Here is a 21492-nt window from a genome sequence, read left to right as displayed (position 1 = left end):
TACCAGGCAAATTACTTGATTGCTCAGTCTGACAAGATATTGTGAAGAACGGCCTTGAATTTACGCTGCAAATTCCATATCAGGATGTATTCTGTAGATCTTTTTATTTTCTCTTTTTGAAATAAATTCTAATTCTTTGGTTCACTCTATTAACCGAATTTTTTTGTATTAACTTATAAAACTAAGCTAATAAAAATGATCCACGATATTTAAGATGCCTCTGAAAGACGAAGCAATTATTTTCCTTTTTGAAATCTGCACCTAAATTGTTCATACCTCATTACACGAATCGCACACTATTGTCGCTTAGTCGTAACAATAAAAGTTTTATTACACCTCTGCATTAATGACATGAAGACATATATTTTTAAAGCTTTTAGCAGTCGCGTCATATGTGACTTTCGTTATATAAAATTGATCGCCTGCCTTACGTAATATAAAGCGGATACAATAAATTTCATTACCAGCAGAGAGTATAAAAATTTCACTACCGAACTAAGAATTGGGTTTTATACGCAGGTCTTTAAAAAATATAACTCGAAAGTGGCGTATCAGTAACGAATGACGGTGAAGCTGTGTTGAAAACACTTATTGAGCCTAGCGGAGGGATGTATCTTCATTTCATCATTCCACTTTGACAGAACGGGTTTTCCCACATGATATATATGTTGACGAACAACTTTAAGCTTTGAAATTGCGATACACAACATATACACTGGTTTCACAGCAAGGAAGGCTCCATGAAAGACGATACAGTTTAAAATCCTTTTTAAAAGCGAACGTTCTTTTAAGGAGCAATAAATTAAAATTGAAAAAATAAACATCTTCTTATAAAACTCGTTCAAGTAATATTTTCTTTTCCTCATATAAATTAAAGATCACTCAAGTTGTTAACAGCAGCTACCCAACCCTTTGTCGAAAAATTGAACTTTTATTTTTTAATAGTTTCTCGCATGAAAGAAAATTTTCTTTAACATTATCAAGTATATAAGTAAACACAATGAGAATGAAAAGATATTCTTTCCGCAGAGTACAAGAAAGTCTTTTTCTTTTTTTTTTTTTTTTTTTGAAAATCATTTGCCATTCTCTCGACTATAATACACAATGAGAGATAATAATCAAACAAACCAACCGAACTGCATGCCATGGGGAGCAATGCATAAGATTTTATTAACGCAAAATGAAAGAAAAAAAAAAAATTGAAAAAATAAACGAAATATAGAAATAATAAACAAAAAAAGAGAAACGAAACAAACTGAGAAATTGAAAAGAACCATAAAAATTTTATAAAAGCATAAAAGAAATGAAAACTATAAAGAAACGCGGAATAAGAGAAAACAGTTAGAAATCGCGCCATTAAAAGTTATGAGGCATTTACTAAGTCTTGCTTTGCCAAACTATTTATAAAGTGTTAATTATTATAATTTTAATTTAAATGTAAATTAAATTTAAATATTTTTATGATGTTTTTTGTCTTTTCTTCTTTTCTCTTCGCTTTTTCGTTGCGACAGGAATCGTTTGGAGAACAATTCGGAGCATTGGAATGCGTTGCTATTATCATTACGGGAATTAACCGAATGGGTCATACGCAAAGATACCGAACTATCGACACTTGGTGTCGGCCCGGTTAGAGGAGATGCTGCTAGTTTACAAAAGCAATTGGTAAGAATTAAAAATTCGTCCACTTTATAAAGGCCATTGAGTAAGAGTGACTGCTTATTAAAGCCCATTGCGCTGCTTTAATAAATAAATTGAGAATTTTAGTCCTTGGCAAAGGGGTCGCTTACTAATGGTCGCTTACTACTACAATATACATGAATATTAAGTGTATGTCAGAGCAAATGTGTAAACCTCTTACTCATTTCTTTGATACGAACTGCGCCGAGATTTAATGGACTGTAAAACTTTACGCCTGACGTCCTCTGCTGTTTTCTTTTAATTGTATTCTCTACGATTTCAGGCTGTTGTTATAAGAACACAGAGAGACGAAAAACCCTAAAAACAAGAGAAAAAAAAAAGGAATAAAATTGAGTTTTACTCCCGCATTTGTAGTCACTCTTTATGCCATATTTCGTTGAGGTATTCCTGCTTTCATTCACTGAATTGTTTATATGTGCCCATATATTTACGTATAGCAGCTATTAAATGTTGTGATGTATGCCATAGCAAATGCGTTCCGAGATTTTTATTTTACACTTTCATCGTTTCCTCCTGTTGTTCGGATCTCCCTTTCTTCTTTACTTTTTCTTTATACAACACATTCATTTCGTTCTTATGCGTATACGATTTAAATATTTACTTTCACCATAACATTACATGTGCTGCTGTGTTTCTGGTTCTTCTTTCAATAATAAATACGATCAAAAAAGCATGATGTTCATGCGTAGGTTGTGCCTTTAACTCAGCTTTTAACCGACTATGCATGAGCATATATGAAAATTTTTATTAATGGAATTTTTTTCTTACTTTGTTGTTATCGTATTCGCTGTTGTTTTTGTTAGTAATTATTACTATACTTGGCAGTAACCGCATTTACACATAAATATATTCAAATACATAAAATACTCATATATTTGCATTTGGGTGTTTGTGGGCTCCTGCGTACTCATAAAACACTCTTATATGGATGTGTGCTGCTTCTTGAAGAGAAGAAAAAAGATCTACTGGCAAAGAAAAGAAAAAAGAAATTTAATTAATTTTTATCATAAATACAACGATGCGTATGAGTGATATTAATTACATTAATAATAAGGGGGAGAGAAAGAGAGAAAGTAATAATACTGTGTCAATAATAACCAGTGCAAATGGAAGCGAGCCCTTAAAAGGAAAGCAACGCACAATTTACAAGTACATACAACTCTTTATTTACGGGTAATGCATACTGCAAGTGAGAGTGATAAACTTTTTTACGGGAATGGGATGACATCTCCGACAGTTATCCGAGTAATTAAGGGGACAGATGTAGTTCTGTGTGAAATTTTTTTGAAATATTTTAGTTTAAAAAAAGCATTTATCGCGAAATTTACAAACTACGCAAACATAAGTAGCTACAAAAAAATGGAAAATTCCGTTTTAAAGGGTGAAAATTAATATGGGCGATAAAAATTTAAAATTATCATTAAGAATTTGTTGAAAGCAGAATTGCAGAATGCAATGTGCAGAATGACATATACACATACGTACTGAACTATGTAAACCTTAATCAGAGTTTAATACATACTAACAAATAAAAATTCTCTTGTCCTTAAACGCTTTCACAATGCGTTGAATCATTATACATCTTTAATCGAAATAGGCTTCCAACTGCTAACGAGAAAAGCTCCTCTTAACTTGGGCAAAATACTATTTTGACGTAATGTCCGTAGAAAGCCAATTGCTGTCATTCTCTGAATATCGCTTACGCAGTAGGTCGCAGTGACATAACAAGACATTGGTTTTATATAGAAATTTCAAATTTCTGGTAGACAATAAAAGAGATCCTTATTAAAGGATTTCACACGCAGTACTTGAAAAGCGACCGGACTAACCATGTTTTAAAAAAAAGAGCTAGCAGTTGCTACTTGCACTAATACTACTTTTAAGGGTTTATTTCGTTACCTTAGATAAATTTTAATAATACCAACAGTTGAAAAGCAAAGCTCTGAGGTAAAAATACATATATTTTTGAAATATCTATCTATGTTACTTAAAAAAGTTTATTTGAAAAATAGTTTTTTTGAATGTCTATTTACATATTCAGTTATTTTCCGCAGGAAGTAAAGCTGCCTTTTAGGTAGAGACGGATTGCAGTTAATTTTGTCGAATTTATTCATAAAAAACTTATCCAAGCATCGCAAGGAATTTGTTTCACATCTTTATACCCCTATCGACGACTTACATAATTGTTTATTCAATGTTAAAATGGCGGCACTGTAGCTCTTGCAACCGACAATCTTCAAACGTCAACGTTAGCCGCAAAACATTCATTTCGTAGTGACACAGCATGCAGAGTTTTTTGAAATGTTAATATTAAAAATAAGAAATGGCGTTAATTCTAATTAAAGACATTTTATTTTTTTTTTTTTTTCAAAAAAACCTCTCAAAAATCAGTTGAAATATTTCGCTTAGAGAATGACGAACATACAGTAAAGATTTTAAAGTCAAGTCAAACTTGACAATTGAGGCAAAAGTAGGGACAGTTTAAGCACACTTTTAAATAGCGACTTTGAGGATCGACTTTTTGAACCATAAAGACGATTCAATTCCCCATAGAACGTTTTGCATATCATTGTTGAATGTTCAATAAAGTCTGAGACGATAAAAAAATCAACGTAAAACCAAGAACAAGCATTACTGTGCGACGATGGCGATATTCAGTAGGTTACGCTACTTCGCCTGACACAATCCTTCCATCATTTGCAGTATAACACACCGAAAATTATACATACATTTTAGGTAAGGGAGTACTTTTCACGAAAATTCTTATATTGAAGGGGTAACCAATGCACTATGAATCAATTTTCATTGTAAAACTAAACTCTTTTTTCCAATTCGTGAGAATCATCTTAAGAAATGGGGTTTAAAAATAGACCCATGCGAATCAAATTTCCATGTCAAATGACTGTTATGAACCAAGTTCTGTCCGTGAAACAATAAAAATCTAAACTTTTTCACCAAGGGCTTGCAACGTTCAATTCGGTCCAGCTAATTCATGCATAATATTACTATTATTCATACAAAGTTATAAGGTTGTAAGGGAGAGGTTCAAAAGATTGGTCCATTTGACCCGAGTTTTTCACATTAATCTAGAATGTTGAAGTATTATGACTGAGCGATTTTCATGAACGAGTTCTGAGAATTGCAGTTTTTTTCATATAACAGTTTTTTAAGTGGCGTAAAAAGTGATCCGATGTAATCCTGTCCGTTTTCGATAGCGTTCGTGTTTGGGATAAAAGACGTCACTGTATGAAATTTCATTGAACCGTCGACCGACGGACGACGAGATAAACACACTGATAAGCTTAGATCGATTAACGAAATGATTCCGAATCGATCGATACAATAAAAGGTGGGCATACTTTAACCCAAACTCCTCTATGCGATACGTACCTACGCACAAATTTCACACATCAGAGATGTAGAACGTAATTATATAATTCATAATAATAAAGTTACAGGAGGGAGCTCAGCAATACCACCAATTGGCGTGAGTAAGCGCTTCTTAACTTCCAGCAATTTTTTTTAAATTAGTGTAATGTTGGCAAATGGGGCGTATAAGTGTTATTTTCATATGAGTAATAATCGGTAGCATTGTAAAACGCTTATGAAGTGAATCATGCGTTCTATTGCTACTCATACGGAAAGAATAATTTCTTAGTACAAACTTCGTTTCGTTACGCTTCTGCGACTCGAATTATTAATGCCGTAGCTTACCGCAAGAAATTACTATATTTCCGTTTAAATGAAGACATCGTCAACCAATAAACAGGAAATAAAAGCGTTTTATAACTTCAATGTTTTCCTTAATCGATTAAAATTTTCTTTCCTTTTAAGAATATATATATGTGATATATATATAATATAAGATTCATTCAAAGTTTCTGTTTTCCTCTTCAATAAGCATTAAGTGCAAAATATATTCGGAACGAGAATTGTACACTGCTCTTAGCAGGAACGTGCGTACTGCTGCTTTACTCGTGATCCCCGTTAAAGCGATTTACTATATTGATATAATAAGTTATTCATTGTAATAAAATGATTTTTCGAAATTTTGCTCTATGAGTTAATCCTCATCAGGCAATTTTGTAAAACACGGAAACAGTTGTTATGATATTATTATTATTTTCACTTTGCTTGCTTTCAGGCGCGGAATGTTAGCAAAAGATTATTTTCTATACGAATTTTCACTTGTCATCTTTCATTTCATAAGACGTTCTAGAGAATATTTCGAAACTTTTTTACCGTAACGTACGTTTGCTTTGTGATAAATCGACATGAATTTATTAGATATGTTGAGGTTGATACAAGAGCGTGCCGTGCCGTAAAGGAAAGCAACGCATCCCAAAAGAATTGATGTTAATAACCTAAAATAAGATTTAACAATCAATAAAGAACATGCATGCACACATACCCACGAACAATAAATGCCCTGTAGACGATGAACAATAAAAGGGAGGAGAGGACGGTTTTTAGCACCTAAACATTGTTATAAGAAATTTGATTACATTTCGGGCACAAAGCAAGAAGGATGAAACGAAAAAAGCACTGGATGTTTTGTGTGTGTCTCTTATATTACACTTTAATGGACACTTAATGTATTTTCGGTTTATTATTAAATTTTGTTACTTAAGCCACACACTAATTGGTTTTGGATTCTTTTATCACCGAATTAGTATTAAATCAACAAAAATTAAAAGAAAATTTTTCAAGTGACTGTCACGTTCAATGTCTATTACACGGGGAGAAAAGCTTTTCCTTGACCCTGTGTAATGCCCAAAAATATAAAAAGGACCTACGCTTTTGTCCTTCTTTTCCGACTATTTTACATTTTCTATTTCATTGTCAGATCTTAAAATTTGACACCTGATGTACGCTTGTGGCATAAGCAGATATTAAGCTTGTTCCGATGCGCGCAACACGCAAAAGAACTTGAGATAGACCCACCCTTTATTATACCGCTAAGTTTGTTCGTCCGTGTTTCCGTGCTGTTTTCTTCTGTTCCACCTACAGTCCACAAAATTTCAGATATTTGGATGAACTTTGATAGACTGGCCTGTTTTGGCCCGAAGTTGCACGCTATTGGTAATGGTTCGGATCGGGCCACTTTTCCCGTAACGAATTATTTAAAAAAGTCGTTATATCATTAATTTTACCAAGTGGTGTAAGGTATTTATGTTGGGGCACGGTCCACTATACTATTTTTTCTTATCTAGTCATAATATCGGAGAAAATATTTATTTGTTTGTTATATTGTGTTAATCCTCGCCAGACATTTGAAAATGATTGCCTTTCAACATTCCACATATATGTAATTGTACATATAGCTTTCTTCCTTTATACATATTATTCTTTTTTCGTTTTTTTCAGGATGATCACAAAGCATTTCGCCGTCAATTGGAGGATAAGCGTCCAATTGTTGAAAGCAATTTATTAAGTGGACGTCAGTACATAGCCAGTGAACCACCAGTTTCCGATACGAGCGATACTGAAGGTAAGTCAATATTTGAATTTCAATTATAGAAAAAAAAGGCAAAAAAAAAAAGAGAACAGAATTAAATTTTAACAACACTATCGTTTGAGTCGCTGCTTTGGGGAAATCAATTTTTGAAAGCTTCATTCTCTACCATGTTTCCATTTATCGTGTACGTCAGGACACATATTATTATATGTTGAGTATGTTTTTGCGCTATGCCTTAAATGTGCATTAAGCAACATTAAAGACCTTCGTTAACGTTTCATGTTTATTTCCTACTTGCCTTCTTTTTTTATTTACTTGCATGTTTATTACGTGTCTTTAGATAATAAAGTTCTTTAGAGTTCTTTCGACTTGATGAACATTTCACAGTTTTATTATATGATCGGCATTAAAGTTAAATTAAAAGAAATTAAATTCTCTTTTTGATTCGAGGAAAACCTATTAACTAAGATAACTATTTCTTGAAGCTTACGTCGCTTTAAATGCATGCTGATGCACATCTATAGGAGGGGGGGGCCACTTTCACCAAAAAATCGCAATGGTGCCACAACTACAGTGCGTCCGTTGGTAGACCTAATATATAGAACTTTAACAAGCGGGGGGACGCCTCTCAACAAACAGTCGGTACGATGTCGGTTAGCGAAAACATGTGAACACTAATAAATATAGAAAGTTCAGAAGTTAAAATACACAGCACCCTTTGGTTCAAATCACAACTACGTCAAGTAAGGCGTTAATGTGTAATGCGTAATATTAACTACACGTACGAGACATTATTAGCTGACTGATAAACAGATTTATTAAGCGAGTGTTCAAGCGACGAAAAGCATGATCAAGCAATACTACGCCTCTATGTTATTTTACATAAGGTGACCGTGGCAAGATGATGGTAAGAACAGCTGTAGGTATTAAGCTATCATTAAATGGTACGAAGTGGTCTCAAGCAAGACTCGAATGCTACTGAACGGTATTAAACAAAACAACACAGCAGTACGATACGGCATTAGCAGATCAATTTTCATTAAATAATATAAGAAACGCCGGCGAAACTTTCCCGGCAAGGAACGAAAGGCGCGTCTCAAGCTCATGCAAACATAGTGACATGCTAACGATTGATCAAACCATCAGTTCACAAGAAGAAAAACAAATTTTTTATACTTAAGTCTATAGCTCTCGTAAAATCTCTATCGAAACCGTAAGAACCTCGTTTACAAAAGCAACAACAAGTATTTGCTTTTCTTGAAAGCAGGAATTAGCACTAATTCCCTTATGGATTTCAGTTTTCGAATTGAATGACTTAGATTTAATAAAACTGACTGTTCAACTGGTGTCAGCCTTAAGTCAATTTTAGTTGTTTTTTTTTTTTTGTTAATTTCTTTTATTCCAACTTTCATTTTCATCTTTTACGCCTTAATTTTATTACTACTATGTAGTTGCATATATTATGCTTCGTTTGAATGTGTGTGTATAAGTTTACATTGATTCATGTGTGTATCTGTTTCCTTGTTTTCAATATCATTGTTTTTCGTGCAGCCTCGATGTGCTTGAAACTGAAATTTGCTTCAAGTTTTCGCTTTTGTTCCTTCCCCCATTCCCTTGATGTTACACAGTTTCTATGCTCTAGTTCATCTATTTTTCACTTTTTCTCTCTCTCTCTCTCTCTCTCCCTCTTGTGCGTTCGTTCGCTCGCTCACCCTTTCTGCTGTTGTTTTAAAAAGAAAAAGCCAAGTATTAAATTCAATATAATGCAAACACATTTGAAAATTTTCGAAATTTTCTGTAGTAAGTAAGTAAAGTTTATGCAATTGTGCTAATGTTGTTATTGTTGCAGTTTTTTTTCTATCAATATATAGGGCATACATATTGAAAAGTTTTTTCAATAGTTCTTATGACTTGTAAACAAAAAAGAAAAAAAAAAGAAAACCAAACAAAACGGAAAACAACAAATTTAAGAACGAACATATGAGAAAGTTTTATACGTCTTAGAACGTATTTTATATACCTTTCATCTCACACGAATAACACTAATGTGCATTCGATTTGCTTTCTGTAGGTCTTAAAAACACGATGATCTTAAGTTGATTTTTATTGAAAATTGCTATTATTTATTTGTTTTTTCCTGGCTACGATACGCGTTTAGTCGAATCAAGCAACGCTTTTAAAATTTAAGACTCAAAAACAATGACATTATAGAGGAGAAAATCGAAATCAAAGTTCAGGGTAAACAGTTCTCAATATTTTTAGCTTGAAGCGCTAAACAAGCGAACAGAAATCTAAGTATGTAATATAAGTGTTTCGAGAACCCGCGAACACTGACTTGGCAGTCGAGAGTGTTATCCTGTAGCCTTGCCTAATACCAACCTACGATATTACTAATGCATGATGCGATACGGCACAAAACGATGCAAAATAAAATTTGCATGAAATATGAAATTCTAAATATGAATAGAAAGACATCTCTTAACTGAAGGCCGACAGCTTGAAAACAACTCCAACTTATACTAAGAACCAATGTCTCCGTTGTCTATACCCAAAACTTTCAAAGATTAAAGGCGTCGTGCACGGTTTAGGAAGCAAACAATTTCAGAGGAGAGAGTTTATTAACACTTCTAACAGAGTCGGGTCTAATTTGCAAACTACCGAACACAGACGTTCGCTTATCTTCGCTTCGAACATCTGTTCACTGCTTATATCTACAACATTCGAACATCCCAAGGAAAGGTGCTGAACAGAAGAGACTTGATTGCATACGAAATGTTCTACAACTTTTACCGCACAGTCAAACGTCAATCTTTCATGTTATAGTTAAGGATTTCCGCCGCGATTTCTTACATTTTAGATATCGTCTCCGAAAATAAAAAAAATAGATCGATAGGTGACATTGCTTAGATTTTCATAAATAAATAAAGTCGCGTCGACTCTTTGTTGCTATTTATGCAAGCACACAATATTCCAATTATAATAATTCGTTGCAGTATTAGTGTCTTTCTTATGTCACGCATAATTTTCTTCAGTTAGGATATGTATTTATTCACAAACAGCTAAACCAAGGCGAAGTGAAAATCCATCGCATATAATTTCTTTGTATTCGTTTTGTTGCGAATTGAAGATTATTATTACCATTGAATGAACTCGTCATTACTACAGCACTAGAGTTGCCTTGAAGTTGTTCTCAGGAATTAAAAATAAAGCAGAACTTAACGAACTAAGAAAACTGGAATGAAGACAAAGATTTCCACCATTGAACTTTTTGGATTCAATCATTGATTTAATTTTAGATAGCGGCGTAGAAACATAAACATAAATGTAAATAAATAATTATCAAATTCGTTAGTTCATTTTTGTTTTCATGTATTCCTTTTTCTTTTTTTTTTTTTTGGCCATTTCAAAAATTTGTCCTTTCACATTATTAATTTAAGAATAAAGCTATGGAAGAATTGAATTTTACCGCAGGAAAAACATACAAAAAAAAAAAAAAGAGTAAATAAATAAACGAAAGAAAAGATTTGAAACCATACGTTTTTTGCCATCAAAATCATTACTAATAGAGCAACAGAGATGTATATGTATAACCAACAACAACAACAACAATAATAATAATAAAATAACGACAAGATATCGACAGACACTCGAAATGAAAAACAAACACACAACTCAACAACAGCAACCTGCAGTTACCAGCAGATATAAAATACACAACAATTGTCTGTGCTCCAGTTTTAACATTTTGCTTAATTTATTATTCATTCTGTTAAAATGGTGGTGCACGTTTGTCTGCCTAAGTATATCTGTCTGCCTGTCTCTCTGTCTGTCTGTTTATGCATATGTTGTTGTTGTTATTGTGTGTAGGCGTATATGTGTATGCATTATTGCCCTTTGCCTGGCTGGATAAAGTGCAGAAAGTGCACTCACAATGCTTACGTTCTCGTCTGTCTTTCTCTGCGTTTTTTTTCCTTTTTCTGAACACTTTTACGTTTTTTTTCCCTCCCTTTCATATTTTAGCTGCTCATGATACGGATTCACGTTACATGTCCGCCGAGGAACAAAGCCGTGAATTGACACGCAGCATTAGACGTGAAGTTGGCAAGCTATCAGAACAATGGAATAATTTAATTGATCGTTCAGATAATTGGAAACATCGCCTGGATGAGTATATGACGGTAAGTTCCCTCTATAACATGCATTTGTATGTATTTATCTATCATCGTATGTGAAAGTTATAAAAAATTCTTGCAGTCAAACCTTTGAAAAAAAAAATAGAAAAAAAAACGATTGGTCTCTCAAGATATACAAATGATAAAATTGATATATTTATAGATTAACGTGTGAAAGAGTTTTCGCATTACGTATGCGCATATAAATGATTGAAAATTTTCAATTCCTTAATGAGATATGAATCCTTTTTCTGTTTTTTTCTTGGTCCAACAATGCTAAGTATTCTTGGGCACACACATTATCATCAGAATGTATTAGTGTTATTGATATAATTTTTTTTTTTTTTTTTTTTTTTTTGCGCATACATATCCTCTGATCAAGTTTTAAGTTCTTAGCTTACCAAAAATGTAGGAAAATTCCGTAATTGCGTGTATAGCGCTGCTAACCACAGTGAATGTGATGATTAGGGGTTAAACTAAAAAGAGTAGGACAACCTTCTAGAAACTCTCTTCGCTTCGAGACTATAGCATAGTCAGCTTTCACTAGTTGTAATATACTTTGCGATCGGGCGCCTGAAAGCCACAAGTTTAGATGAACCTGGCCCTTAACAGAGCACAGGACACGTTCATATGCTTGTCTTTCTTTAGCATTTTTCCGGTTCGTTCGTTGTCGGGCAACGTGGAATTAAACCTGCACCGCAGGTTGAATGAGGAGTGAAAATAAAATTTTAAAACATTAAGCTTTTCAAAGTGGACTACCCTTATCGCGGACATGTTTGTCAACCACAATCACAGTCGCATCCATATTAGCGACGGGCATGTAAAACGCCAAGAGACATCCGCAGTATAATATTCATTTAAACTTTACGAGAAACTATTAATTGATTGTTTTTGGGCAGGGGTGGGAGGGTTCGGTGGTAATGTCTTTGACATCCCTGTGGGAAAGTGTACATAGTACGTGTAAGTATGCAAAAATCTCATTTTGTCGGCTAGCATCTAGCGGATGCTGCCGAAGACCTTTGGCGAAGAGTTTATGTCGCAGCACTTCCGAACGACGTTCTCGTTCGACGTTCATCACTTCGCAATTGGAAACCTTGCTGATACTGTGCACATTTCGTTTGCATTGGCCCAAAACATTTTAAAAAATGTATTGCCCCTCAAACCCACCAAATCTTAATTGATTCCAAGAACTGCGCCAGTTCTCCGAGAGTATTTCACCAAAAGCTCGGATGCATGTCATTCCCCAATCAGCGTATTCGCATTGATTTATTTCCATTCAATAAATTTATAACACCGATTTGGCGACCGCGCTTCGACTCTGCTGAAGAAATAAACGCCAAATGGGCGGCCTTGCCGCACAAAAGTTCTCCGACTTTTCTGGGGATTGGAAAAAATGCTGGATTACTTTCGAGGCGCTAAACTTGATTTTATAAACTAATTCACTTTAATGTTTGCTCACAGTAGGAGCATCTACACTTTCCAGGCCTAAGTGTATGTACATGTATACATACTCTCTTAAAGGCGGTGCAGTTGATTTCGTAAGCAAATTCATTTTATCTTTCAATCACGGTAGGTGATTGTACTTGTACTCGCTAGGGCAGTATATGCACCCTCTTCAAGGTGACGACATTGATTTTATAAAGAAACCCACCTTCTTTTTTGATCACTGTACACACAGTGCATTCTAAAAAAAAAAAAAAAAAAAAAAAAAAAAAAAAAAAAAAAAAAAAAATAAAAGAAAAATCGTTTTCCCCTAGAAAAAGTTACTTCTTTAGAAAGAATATCCATTGTTTGTATCGCGCCAATTAAGGTTTTCTCATTAAACCAACATTTGTTAACAATATATAAGTGAAACGGTTTATGCTCTTCAAGCTTACAATAGGTAAACTGTGCATCTTCGTTAGTGTAAGTTTTGCTGTGTTACTTATTCAACAGTTTTGCGATTATTCTCATGCATATTGTGGTCGATGTTTTTTTCGACGTTTCGCGTTTTTGTATTTTGCTTTTGAAATTTCCATTTAATTAATTGCAAACCCTTGCATCAACTGCACACCTGTGGTTTACTGACCCTCAAATGCCATCGTAGGAACATAAATCAACTTGAACTCGTAACTTCTCCTTGGCAATCAATGTTCCTTTAATTAATACGATAAAAACTCAATAAAATAAATAAAAAAAAAAAAATAATAAAATAAAATAAAAAAAAAAACATAACATAATGAAAAGTCGAAACTACTGCAATCCTGCAGCTAACGTCCAGACACTTACTTACAATATGAATAATGACTTATATATCACTGCAACGTACGTATGTAAAATAAAATCCTCAGTCATAGACCGCTTAAAAATGCTTATGTATGGATTCCTGATTCTATTCACATTGCTAGGGCTTCGAAATGTTTAATTTTTGTATAGTTTTTTTGCTTTTCTTGTTCTTTTTTTTGTTTTTTTGTATTTTAGTTTGTTTCGCATTGAATAACAATAACAAGATTTGCTAACGAAGAATAAAAAGGGAAAAAAAAATCAGATAGAAAAGCTTACTTCGCGTCTGAACGACTCAGGAGTAGCTACAGAGTAAGCCAAAGGTCCAGCTTTCCATCTTTCAATTGCCTAAAGAAGTTTTTAATGAGGAGTGAAAATAAAATTTTAAAACATTAAGCTTTTCTAAGGGCAGTACCCTTATCGCGGAGATGTTTGTCAAACACAATCACTTTCGAATCCATATTAGCGGCGGGCATGTATATCGAACCGAAGCTTTCCACCCCATTTTTTACGACTTTGGCTTTTATTAATAATTTGTATATTTTTCTCAAGGATTTGATGTTTGCTTGTGAATGTTACAAAGTGGATGAGAAATTGAAATATTCGACTTCACTCCGGTGGTGCGGACATAAAAACATGCAAGAGATATTTTTAATTATCTTACTTTACTGATTTTCATACTTGATCTGCGTTTTGGTATATTTTCCAGCTTTTTGCTTTCGTATTTCTGTCCCCCTTCCCAATTTTCTTTCTCTAACATTGACTTTTGGTTTTATTTTCCCTACAATTCCATTTCTTCCACTTATCCACATTTTAATTTAACTTTACATTCCATTTAACATTTTATTGTGGTTTCCCTTTACTTTGGTTTTTTTTTTTTCACCAACCAACTTTGAAGACTTGTTGTGGGTATACTTATTTAATTAATCTGTACGGAACAACTGAAATGGCAAAGTTACTCGGAATTTACTTGCATAACATATCAAAATCATTTTGCATCAATGCAAGTTTTCTTAAAGGAATATCTGGCGCTGGGCAAGAGTGCCCTAAGACCAAAATTATATTATCTCGGTTGCGAAACGGCATAGATTCTGAAGAAAATCGGAAAACAAATCAAAATTGTATTCCGAGTACTCTACTCTTCAGTATCTTATTTTCTGTACATGAGCGGTATAAGGAACTTCACCGTAGTCAAATATAATCTTTTTCTTTTCCCTTAGCGATCTTTTTTTTTTTGCTTCTTTCCTTTGGTTATTCGATTTCGTACTTATGCCTTTTTTTTCTATTTTACGAGCTATAAGTTTGGTTTAAACTTACTTATCCCATTGTAATGATGTGCTAATGGATTTCAAGGCATTTCTTCTTTTAAGAACTTAATGGACGAGAAAAAGAATTATCTGAGTGAATGAACGACCGAACGAGGGAAGAAAAGAAAGAAATATTTCTTTAACTGTTAACCAAATTTAATTCAATAAAAGATTCTCTTAAGCTCTACATTTTGAACTTAAGCACAGAATAAAGTAAAGAAAGTTTAAACACAATGCAAAAAGATAAACTTTTTAACTCTCCTTTAAATTTATGGGTGCAAAGTCGCACAACATAATATATATATATATATATATATATATATATATATATATGATTCTAAAACTAAAATAACATACATGTGTATTTTTTTTTTTTTTTTTTTTTTTTTTTTGCAAACCGCTATCCATGAATTATTCGCTGCTTCACTTCTTCGCGTAGCGTTAGACGTGTAGAGGGATTTCTGCCACTTGAGAAAGTTTGTCTCTCAAGACCATCAACTAATATCAAGTTTGTGTGGGTGAATCGGTTTGTTCAAAGTGTTTGCACAAGCCTTTGCTTTTTTGTTGCTTTTTCCCCAAAATTTGTTCATGGACAAAAAAAATCAAAAGCGATAGTCTATTGACAGAGATGAATTTGAGTAGCAATAAAATCCGTGTGTTTTGCATTTTTCGAAACATGCTTCTGCATGTTTCTTTGCCAACGTTTTGCCTCTTATCTTATCTAACCGTTACAGGCAGATTTTAAGATTTAAAAAAGAATACATTTGCCAGTGCAAACAATGGCGAAATAAAAGGAATCATTTCCCACCTAACAATCGGCTGACTAATGTGTTCTTTTGTTTTTCTATTCGCAATATTCGAAGATGCTTAATACGTTTATATCTCAGCCTTAGGCGAAGCTTATCCAATACTTTCTTCTAATTTTCACTTCTTTGATCTTAGTGTAGCCCTTACCCTGCATATGCAACAATAAATTTATTTTTATTTCTCAAAGCTATTTAAAACGTTAAGTAACAACTTCTCGATCCCAAAACGATTGAGATTTTTTATTAACATAATTCAGCAATGATTTAAAAGCAAACAATTGATACTTTCTCATCGCCTTTCTATGGCCCGAGAGAAAAAGGAAAACACACATAACTTTATAAAATGCAACATAATAAGCAATAAATTCATAAAAACATATCCACATACATATATACATATAATATTTTATTGCATTTTATATCTCGTGCTTTAACACATAAACACATTAGAAACGTATCATATACATTGGTTGTCTGGTTAGAACGACCGCTGTACTGCACATTGGCTATTTAACCATTAGATGGTTAGAGTTCAAATGGTTTCTTATAAAGGGAGTTCTGGGTTGTGTTGTTGCTAAGCTATAGTAATAGTGATAGTAATGATGGTTTAGTCAGAGCGTTGATGATGAGAGAACACTACGGTATGATGATAACTATGGTTAGGCTGCACGAGACCATTATCGTTGCCACAAGCCGTAACATGCTTTAAAATAACACATAAAGTATACAAAATAACATACTAGGGAGCGTACCACCACCGGGACGACAAGGAGAAATTGTAGAAGGAGTAATGAAAACAAAAATATAAAAACTTGTAAATATATATATATATAAACAAAAGGAAAAAAAAAAACAACTGTAAAATGCCTGTGAGGCATGAACAGTCTAGCCTGACTATTCGTTTGTCTATATATACAGTCATGTGTGCATCTCTATATGTGGTAAAATAATGGTCAATGCACATGGCTATTGAAAACAAACAAATTGAAAACAGACTAGTGAGAGCGCTGTAATCACCTTTGGGACGAACTGCAGATACCCACCATTTAAAAAAAAAAAAAAAATTTATATACAGAAATAACTGCGGGCGATGGAGGTGATAGTTATTTTACCCCGGCGCATATAAGTGATAAAAATCGAATTGACACATTCATCGGATTTAATTACAAAACACAATTTTTATTATATATAAAATAAATTTTTAAATTCTAAGTTCTCTTCAAGATTTCCCTAATTCTTCAGCCGTAATCTCATCATAGACGTATTTTCCAAGTTAACGTCTGAAGCATAAGAAATAAGCCGTCTATGCGAGCTATAGAATTTTGAAAGCAATCGGGTGTCGGGACGGACAAATGGGCTTTTATATGTGTCGCACATCAAACAGTAAAATTAACATACACGCATCCTTGTGGTGCGAAGATGAAAGAGAAATAATAATAGTAGACAACGGCAGCGTTGTGTGACCACAATTATAGGCAACACTTCACATATATGCCCGTATAACAATAACGTATTGTCAGCTTTATGTCGATACATAAACACATATAAGCGCCATAGGTAGCAGGTATAAACAGTTGATATCAAAGTAGTTGCAACTTTTATCAAAGCGCAATTCGCACCTTGGCTTCTCTACGTTCCCCTAAACGGTCACGGTTAAAAGGTCCTCCATTACAAGGAAAAGATAAAAACCGTCTCATTGCAAATCTGAGAGAGGAAGGGTAATGAACATACATTATCATAAATTATAGCCAATGAAAGTGATGTGAGCCGACACTCAGTAAACATCCACTGTCTCTAGGAGTGTTTTTTCCGAACGTATTGCGTCGCATTTAGCATCTCCTTGGCTTCATCTCAAATCATCGCTCTTTTCTCAAATAACCGAGTGCGGCCTGTGATCTTACGAGATGCTTATGAAATTGTTAAAAGTTCGAGTCATCTAGTGTCACCTGTCATATCACCGAATCTACATACATCTACCATTACTTATACTCATCAGCAAAACAGTCGCAATGGTTTTGTTATGAATTGTGCTTAAGTGTAAAAATGTGTTTCTCTTTTCTATTTTTTTTTTTTTTAACAATTGTGGTTTATTCAAAATTTTCCTATTGATTTAATTTTGTTTATTTTTGTTTTTCTTTCCTTTTTCATTAAATTTTCTTTATTTATTATTTATAAATTTCAGTCTGTGAATTTGTGGTTTTTTGCTTGTGAAAACAATTACGCACACATGAAAGAAGAGAACAAAAAAAAAAACAAAAAGAAGACAATTCTTATATGAAATGTCTTACTGAAAAGTATCCCACAAGTATTTGCAGTCACGTGCGGAACAAAATAATAAATGTTAAAAATTTTTATTGCATACAATTCAATAAACAATTTTTCATGGTTAGCATTAAAGTTAAGCAAAGAAAAAACAAAAACTAGTAAATTTAGCACAAGAGCTGTAATCAAAGTTTTAAATAATATGAAGACATTCACACTTAAATTAAGTTCAAGTGCCCTCTTACCCACCTTACTATTCAATTATTGATTCTCGCCCCACATGTTGTGCCCGCGCTTACCTCTAAGCTAGCTTCGCTCAAACGAAATGCATTTAAAGATTTTCTTCGTTTTACAAAATTGTTTTAAATCTCGGTGTCAGTTCCACGTTCAAACAGTTTGCTTTGCCATTTTATGCTTTGGATTAGAAAAACTGCTTCTCCTCTTACTCTACGAAAGTCAATAAGGTTGGCTTGAAAAAGTTTTCCGGTTATTCCTTTAATTTATTTAAAATTGTTTTTTTTGCTACTATTTTTTTTATGTATGTATGTAAAAGACTATTTTTTGCTTCTTAAGGATACCGTAAATAAATGGATACCGGGGAGCGTTGTAGAGTTCTCATTCTGATTGAAGGAATTTTCGCGCTTAGTAATTTCGGCATTTAGGCGTGTTAACGACAAATCAGCTGTTTTTCTCTGCCTACCACAGAAGCAATAGATGTGTAGATGCCATGCCTTTTAGACGAGTCACTGCCCGCAGATTTAAATCTCTATGTGGTTCGCTTCATACTTGGCCGTAGCAGTAGCGAGCACTATCGATTGAGGCACCCACCATTAGGCTGCACTTTTTCCCTATCTCGAACTAACCGTCGCAGTGTTACACAGTGTTATAGGAGACATCCCCTCTAAATGACTGATTGTATTTAAAAACAATATAAAGGTAAAAAGACGTGCTGCCAATGATTCTCTTAAATTTCCGCTTCCTTTTTGCAATTAGAAGGACATTTACCACAGATAGACAGACGGACAGACGGACATGCTTAAACCGGTTTCGTATTTTATTCTGGTTTCGTATTTTATTCTGATGAATATACTTTATCGGATCTCTCAAACGCCCATTTCTAGGTTTACAAATGTTTTGACAAATGAATAGTTTACTCACCCTTGGCTGATGCGTATAAAAATAAATTTATGATAGGTAGATATAGTCACTACACCATTTAAAAAATAAATAAACATTGTGAAAATTCGTAGTCAACACAGCTATTGTGTTAAATTCTTATTGTATATGATTTTACAAACAATCTAAAATCCATTGCAAATATCTCGTTATTTGCTTTTCATGTCGCATCTTAACTATCCTATTGGACTCCTTTTCCTATTGTCCCCCGTACAGGATTCAATGTACTGCCAACCATATTTTTCCCTTCGTCTATGTTTTTTAATATTTTTTTAATCCACCTCGAGAAAATTATTCGACCATAATCATCCAAATTTCCAAGTAGAGCAATGACGGTTTTCAAGATCAAATAGCAAACCTTTTGTATATTAGTGTCACGCATGTCTCCCTCTTTGGCTGAACGATTATTTATTGTATTATTGCTTGATATTGAAAAACGTTACCATTACCTTTGAAATCATTTAGTGATTCCTTGAACACGTTTCGGGCGAAATGAAGTACATTCATAAAGATGTAAATTTCTGTTATTGCGGGCAGGAAGTGATTACTAAGGATGTTATCAAGCAAAGTGACTACATCAAGTAGCCCTTCGGTCGAATTATATATATATACTTATGATATAACTTGTCTTATACACGACTATTGCTTCTCTTGTCGATATATGCCTGTGGCTATGGCTTTGTGGTTAAAATAAACATAAAAAATAAATTTAAAAAAAAAAAGAAACAAAAAATATCAATCAAAGACCGGCCGCCCTTAGGACAAGTCTGTAGTTGTCGATATATCGAAGAAATAAATTTGAATTTCCTTTTTTCATTTACTTAAGGTACCAGATCATGCTTTGCAAACATGAAGATGATAAACTGTATAGTTGACTTCTTCGAATGATTTTGAAACATAAGCAGGTTTTTTTGTTTTTTTTTGGTTTTTTTTTTTTTGATAGTTCTTTCAATATTAACTCACTACTTTTTAATCCAGTTCATATTTATGCTTTTTCTTCCTTGCTGTCCTAAAAATCCAAACGTTTTACTCTGCTCTTTAACAATTTCCGTTCAGTTTTTCTATTGCGTCTATCATCCATCTATCTATCACAGACCTAAACCACTTAAAATGATTTCTTGTATGAATTACTTTTACTCGCCTGACTTTATGTAGTAGTCAATCGTATACACAGTCAGGATATACGGATATACTCTCTAATAATATTTTATTCCTTTTATATATCATATATAAAAAACGAAACCGGCAACAAGAAAATATCGTTAAAAATGCGGCAAACGTTATAAGAAGAAAACATTAAAAAAAAAAAAAAAAAAAAAATAGAAAAAAAAAGTAAGAAGAAAAATAGGACAAAGTCATGCAAGACTAGATTTTAGTACTAAATGGAGTAGAAAGATAACATCTTTAAGAATAATACTTTATTTTTATATAAATTGATGCATTTGAACTCTAAGCACTTACTGTAATAAATGATGACCTTTAAGTAGCTTTAACTAGGGATTATTAGGAAAAATATGAGTGAAATTACTGCACTCTCTTAGGACAAGTAATAGCAGTAGTAAGGAGTTACTGAGGCGGATGATTTCTCCAAAGGAGTAAATTCTTTTGCAAAATGCACTTGATTTTACAATAAATATTCGCATTTCTTTTGCTGTGCAAACTAAAAATTTCTTATTATGATTAAATTGCAAACGATATACTGTTAGGACTTATTGAAAGTTGTTTTTTTTTTTTTTTATGAGGGGTATATTTATTTTGTCAAGACGTTTGCAACGCCTAGAAGAAAACTTCGCGCATCAAATTCTGAGTAAATGAAAACATGTCCGTCCGTCCGTCTGTGTATTGCCTCTAAACATTCTCCTGGCCGCAGAGATGTAAATATTATCGAAAAATTTGCAAGGGAAACGAAAATGATTCAGACGCCTACATGCCTACGTGAACAGTGAACACTTTTACTTTGCCTGCTTTTTGCATGTCACTCATAAAGTACAATATAAAAAATCAGTCGCGCCCATCCAATATCATGGAATGTGAAAGCTTTGTTAATTTCGTTTTTTTTTTAGTGGTTTTCAATATAAGGTTGGCAGGCATAAAAGATTCGGTCACCTTCGAATATATTATATATTACTTGCTTAAAGATTCAAAAGGAAATTTTGCTTTATTCCTGTAGATGTATGAATTTTCGAATATCACTATGCGAAGGTCCCCGCTTTCCTCATTTAACAAACACTCTCTAAATGAGTGATTATTGCTATGAAAGTGGAAATATAGTGACGGACAACCCAACAACATTTTCAACATATCTATTTTCCCGCTCGCATTGATGCTTGGAACAAACAATGAGGAGACAC

The 21492-nt window shown here is 33.5% G+C and overlaps 1 protein-coding gene across 2 annotated transcripts in view; it reads left to right on the top strand.

Moving 5' to 3' along the window:
• The window catches only part of LOC119639548 (dystrophin), a 179578-nt gene that overhangs the window by 95851 nt on the left and 62235 nt on the right, over positions 1 to 21492 (top strand). For both annotated transcript variants that reach the window (XM_038036990.1, XM_038036989.1), the window contains exons 8-10: positions 1512 to 1662; positions 7066 to 7189; positions 11177 to 11334. In XM_038036990.1, coding sequence (XP_037892918.1) covers positions 1512 to 1662; positions 7066 to 7189; positions 11177 to 11334 — 433 coding nt within the window. The remainder of the gene's footprint in view (positions 1 to 1511; positions 1663 to 7065; positions 7190 to 11176; positions 11335 to 21492) is intronic.

The sequence above is a fragment of the Glossina fuscipes genome, unplaced genomic scaffold, assembly GCF_014805625.2.
Source record: "Glossina fuscipes isolate IAEA_lab_2018 unplaced genomic scaffold, Yale_Gfus_2 112, whole genome shotgun sequence".
NCBI classification, from domain to species: domain Eukaryota; kingdom Metazoa; phylum Arthropoda; class Insecta; order Diptera; family Glossinidae; genus Glossina; species Glossina fuscipes.
The sequence above is the reverse complement of the archived record's forward strand: the minus strand, read 5'-3'. Positions and strand labels throughout refer to the sequence as shown.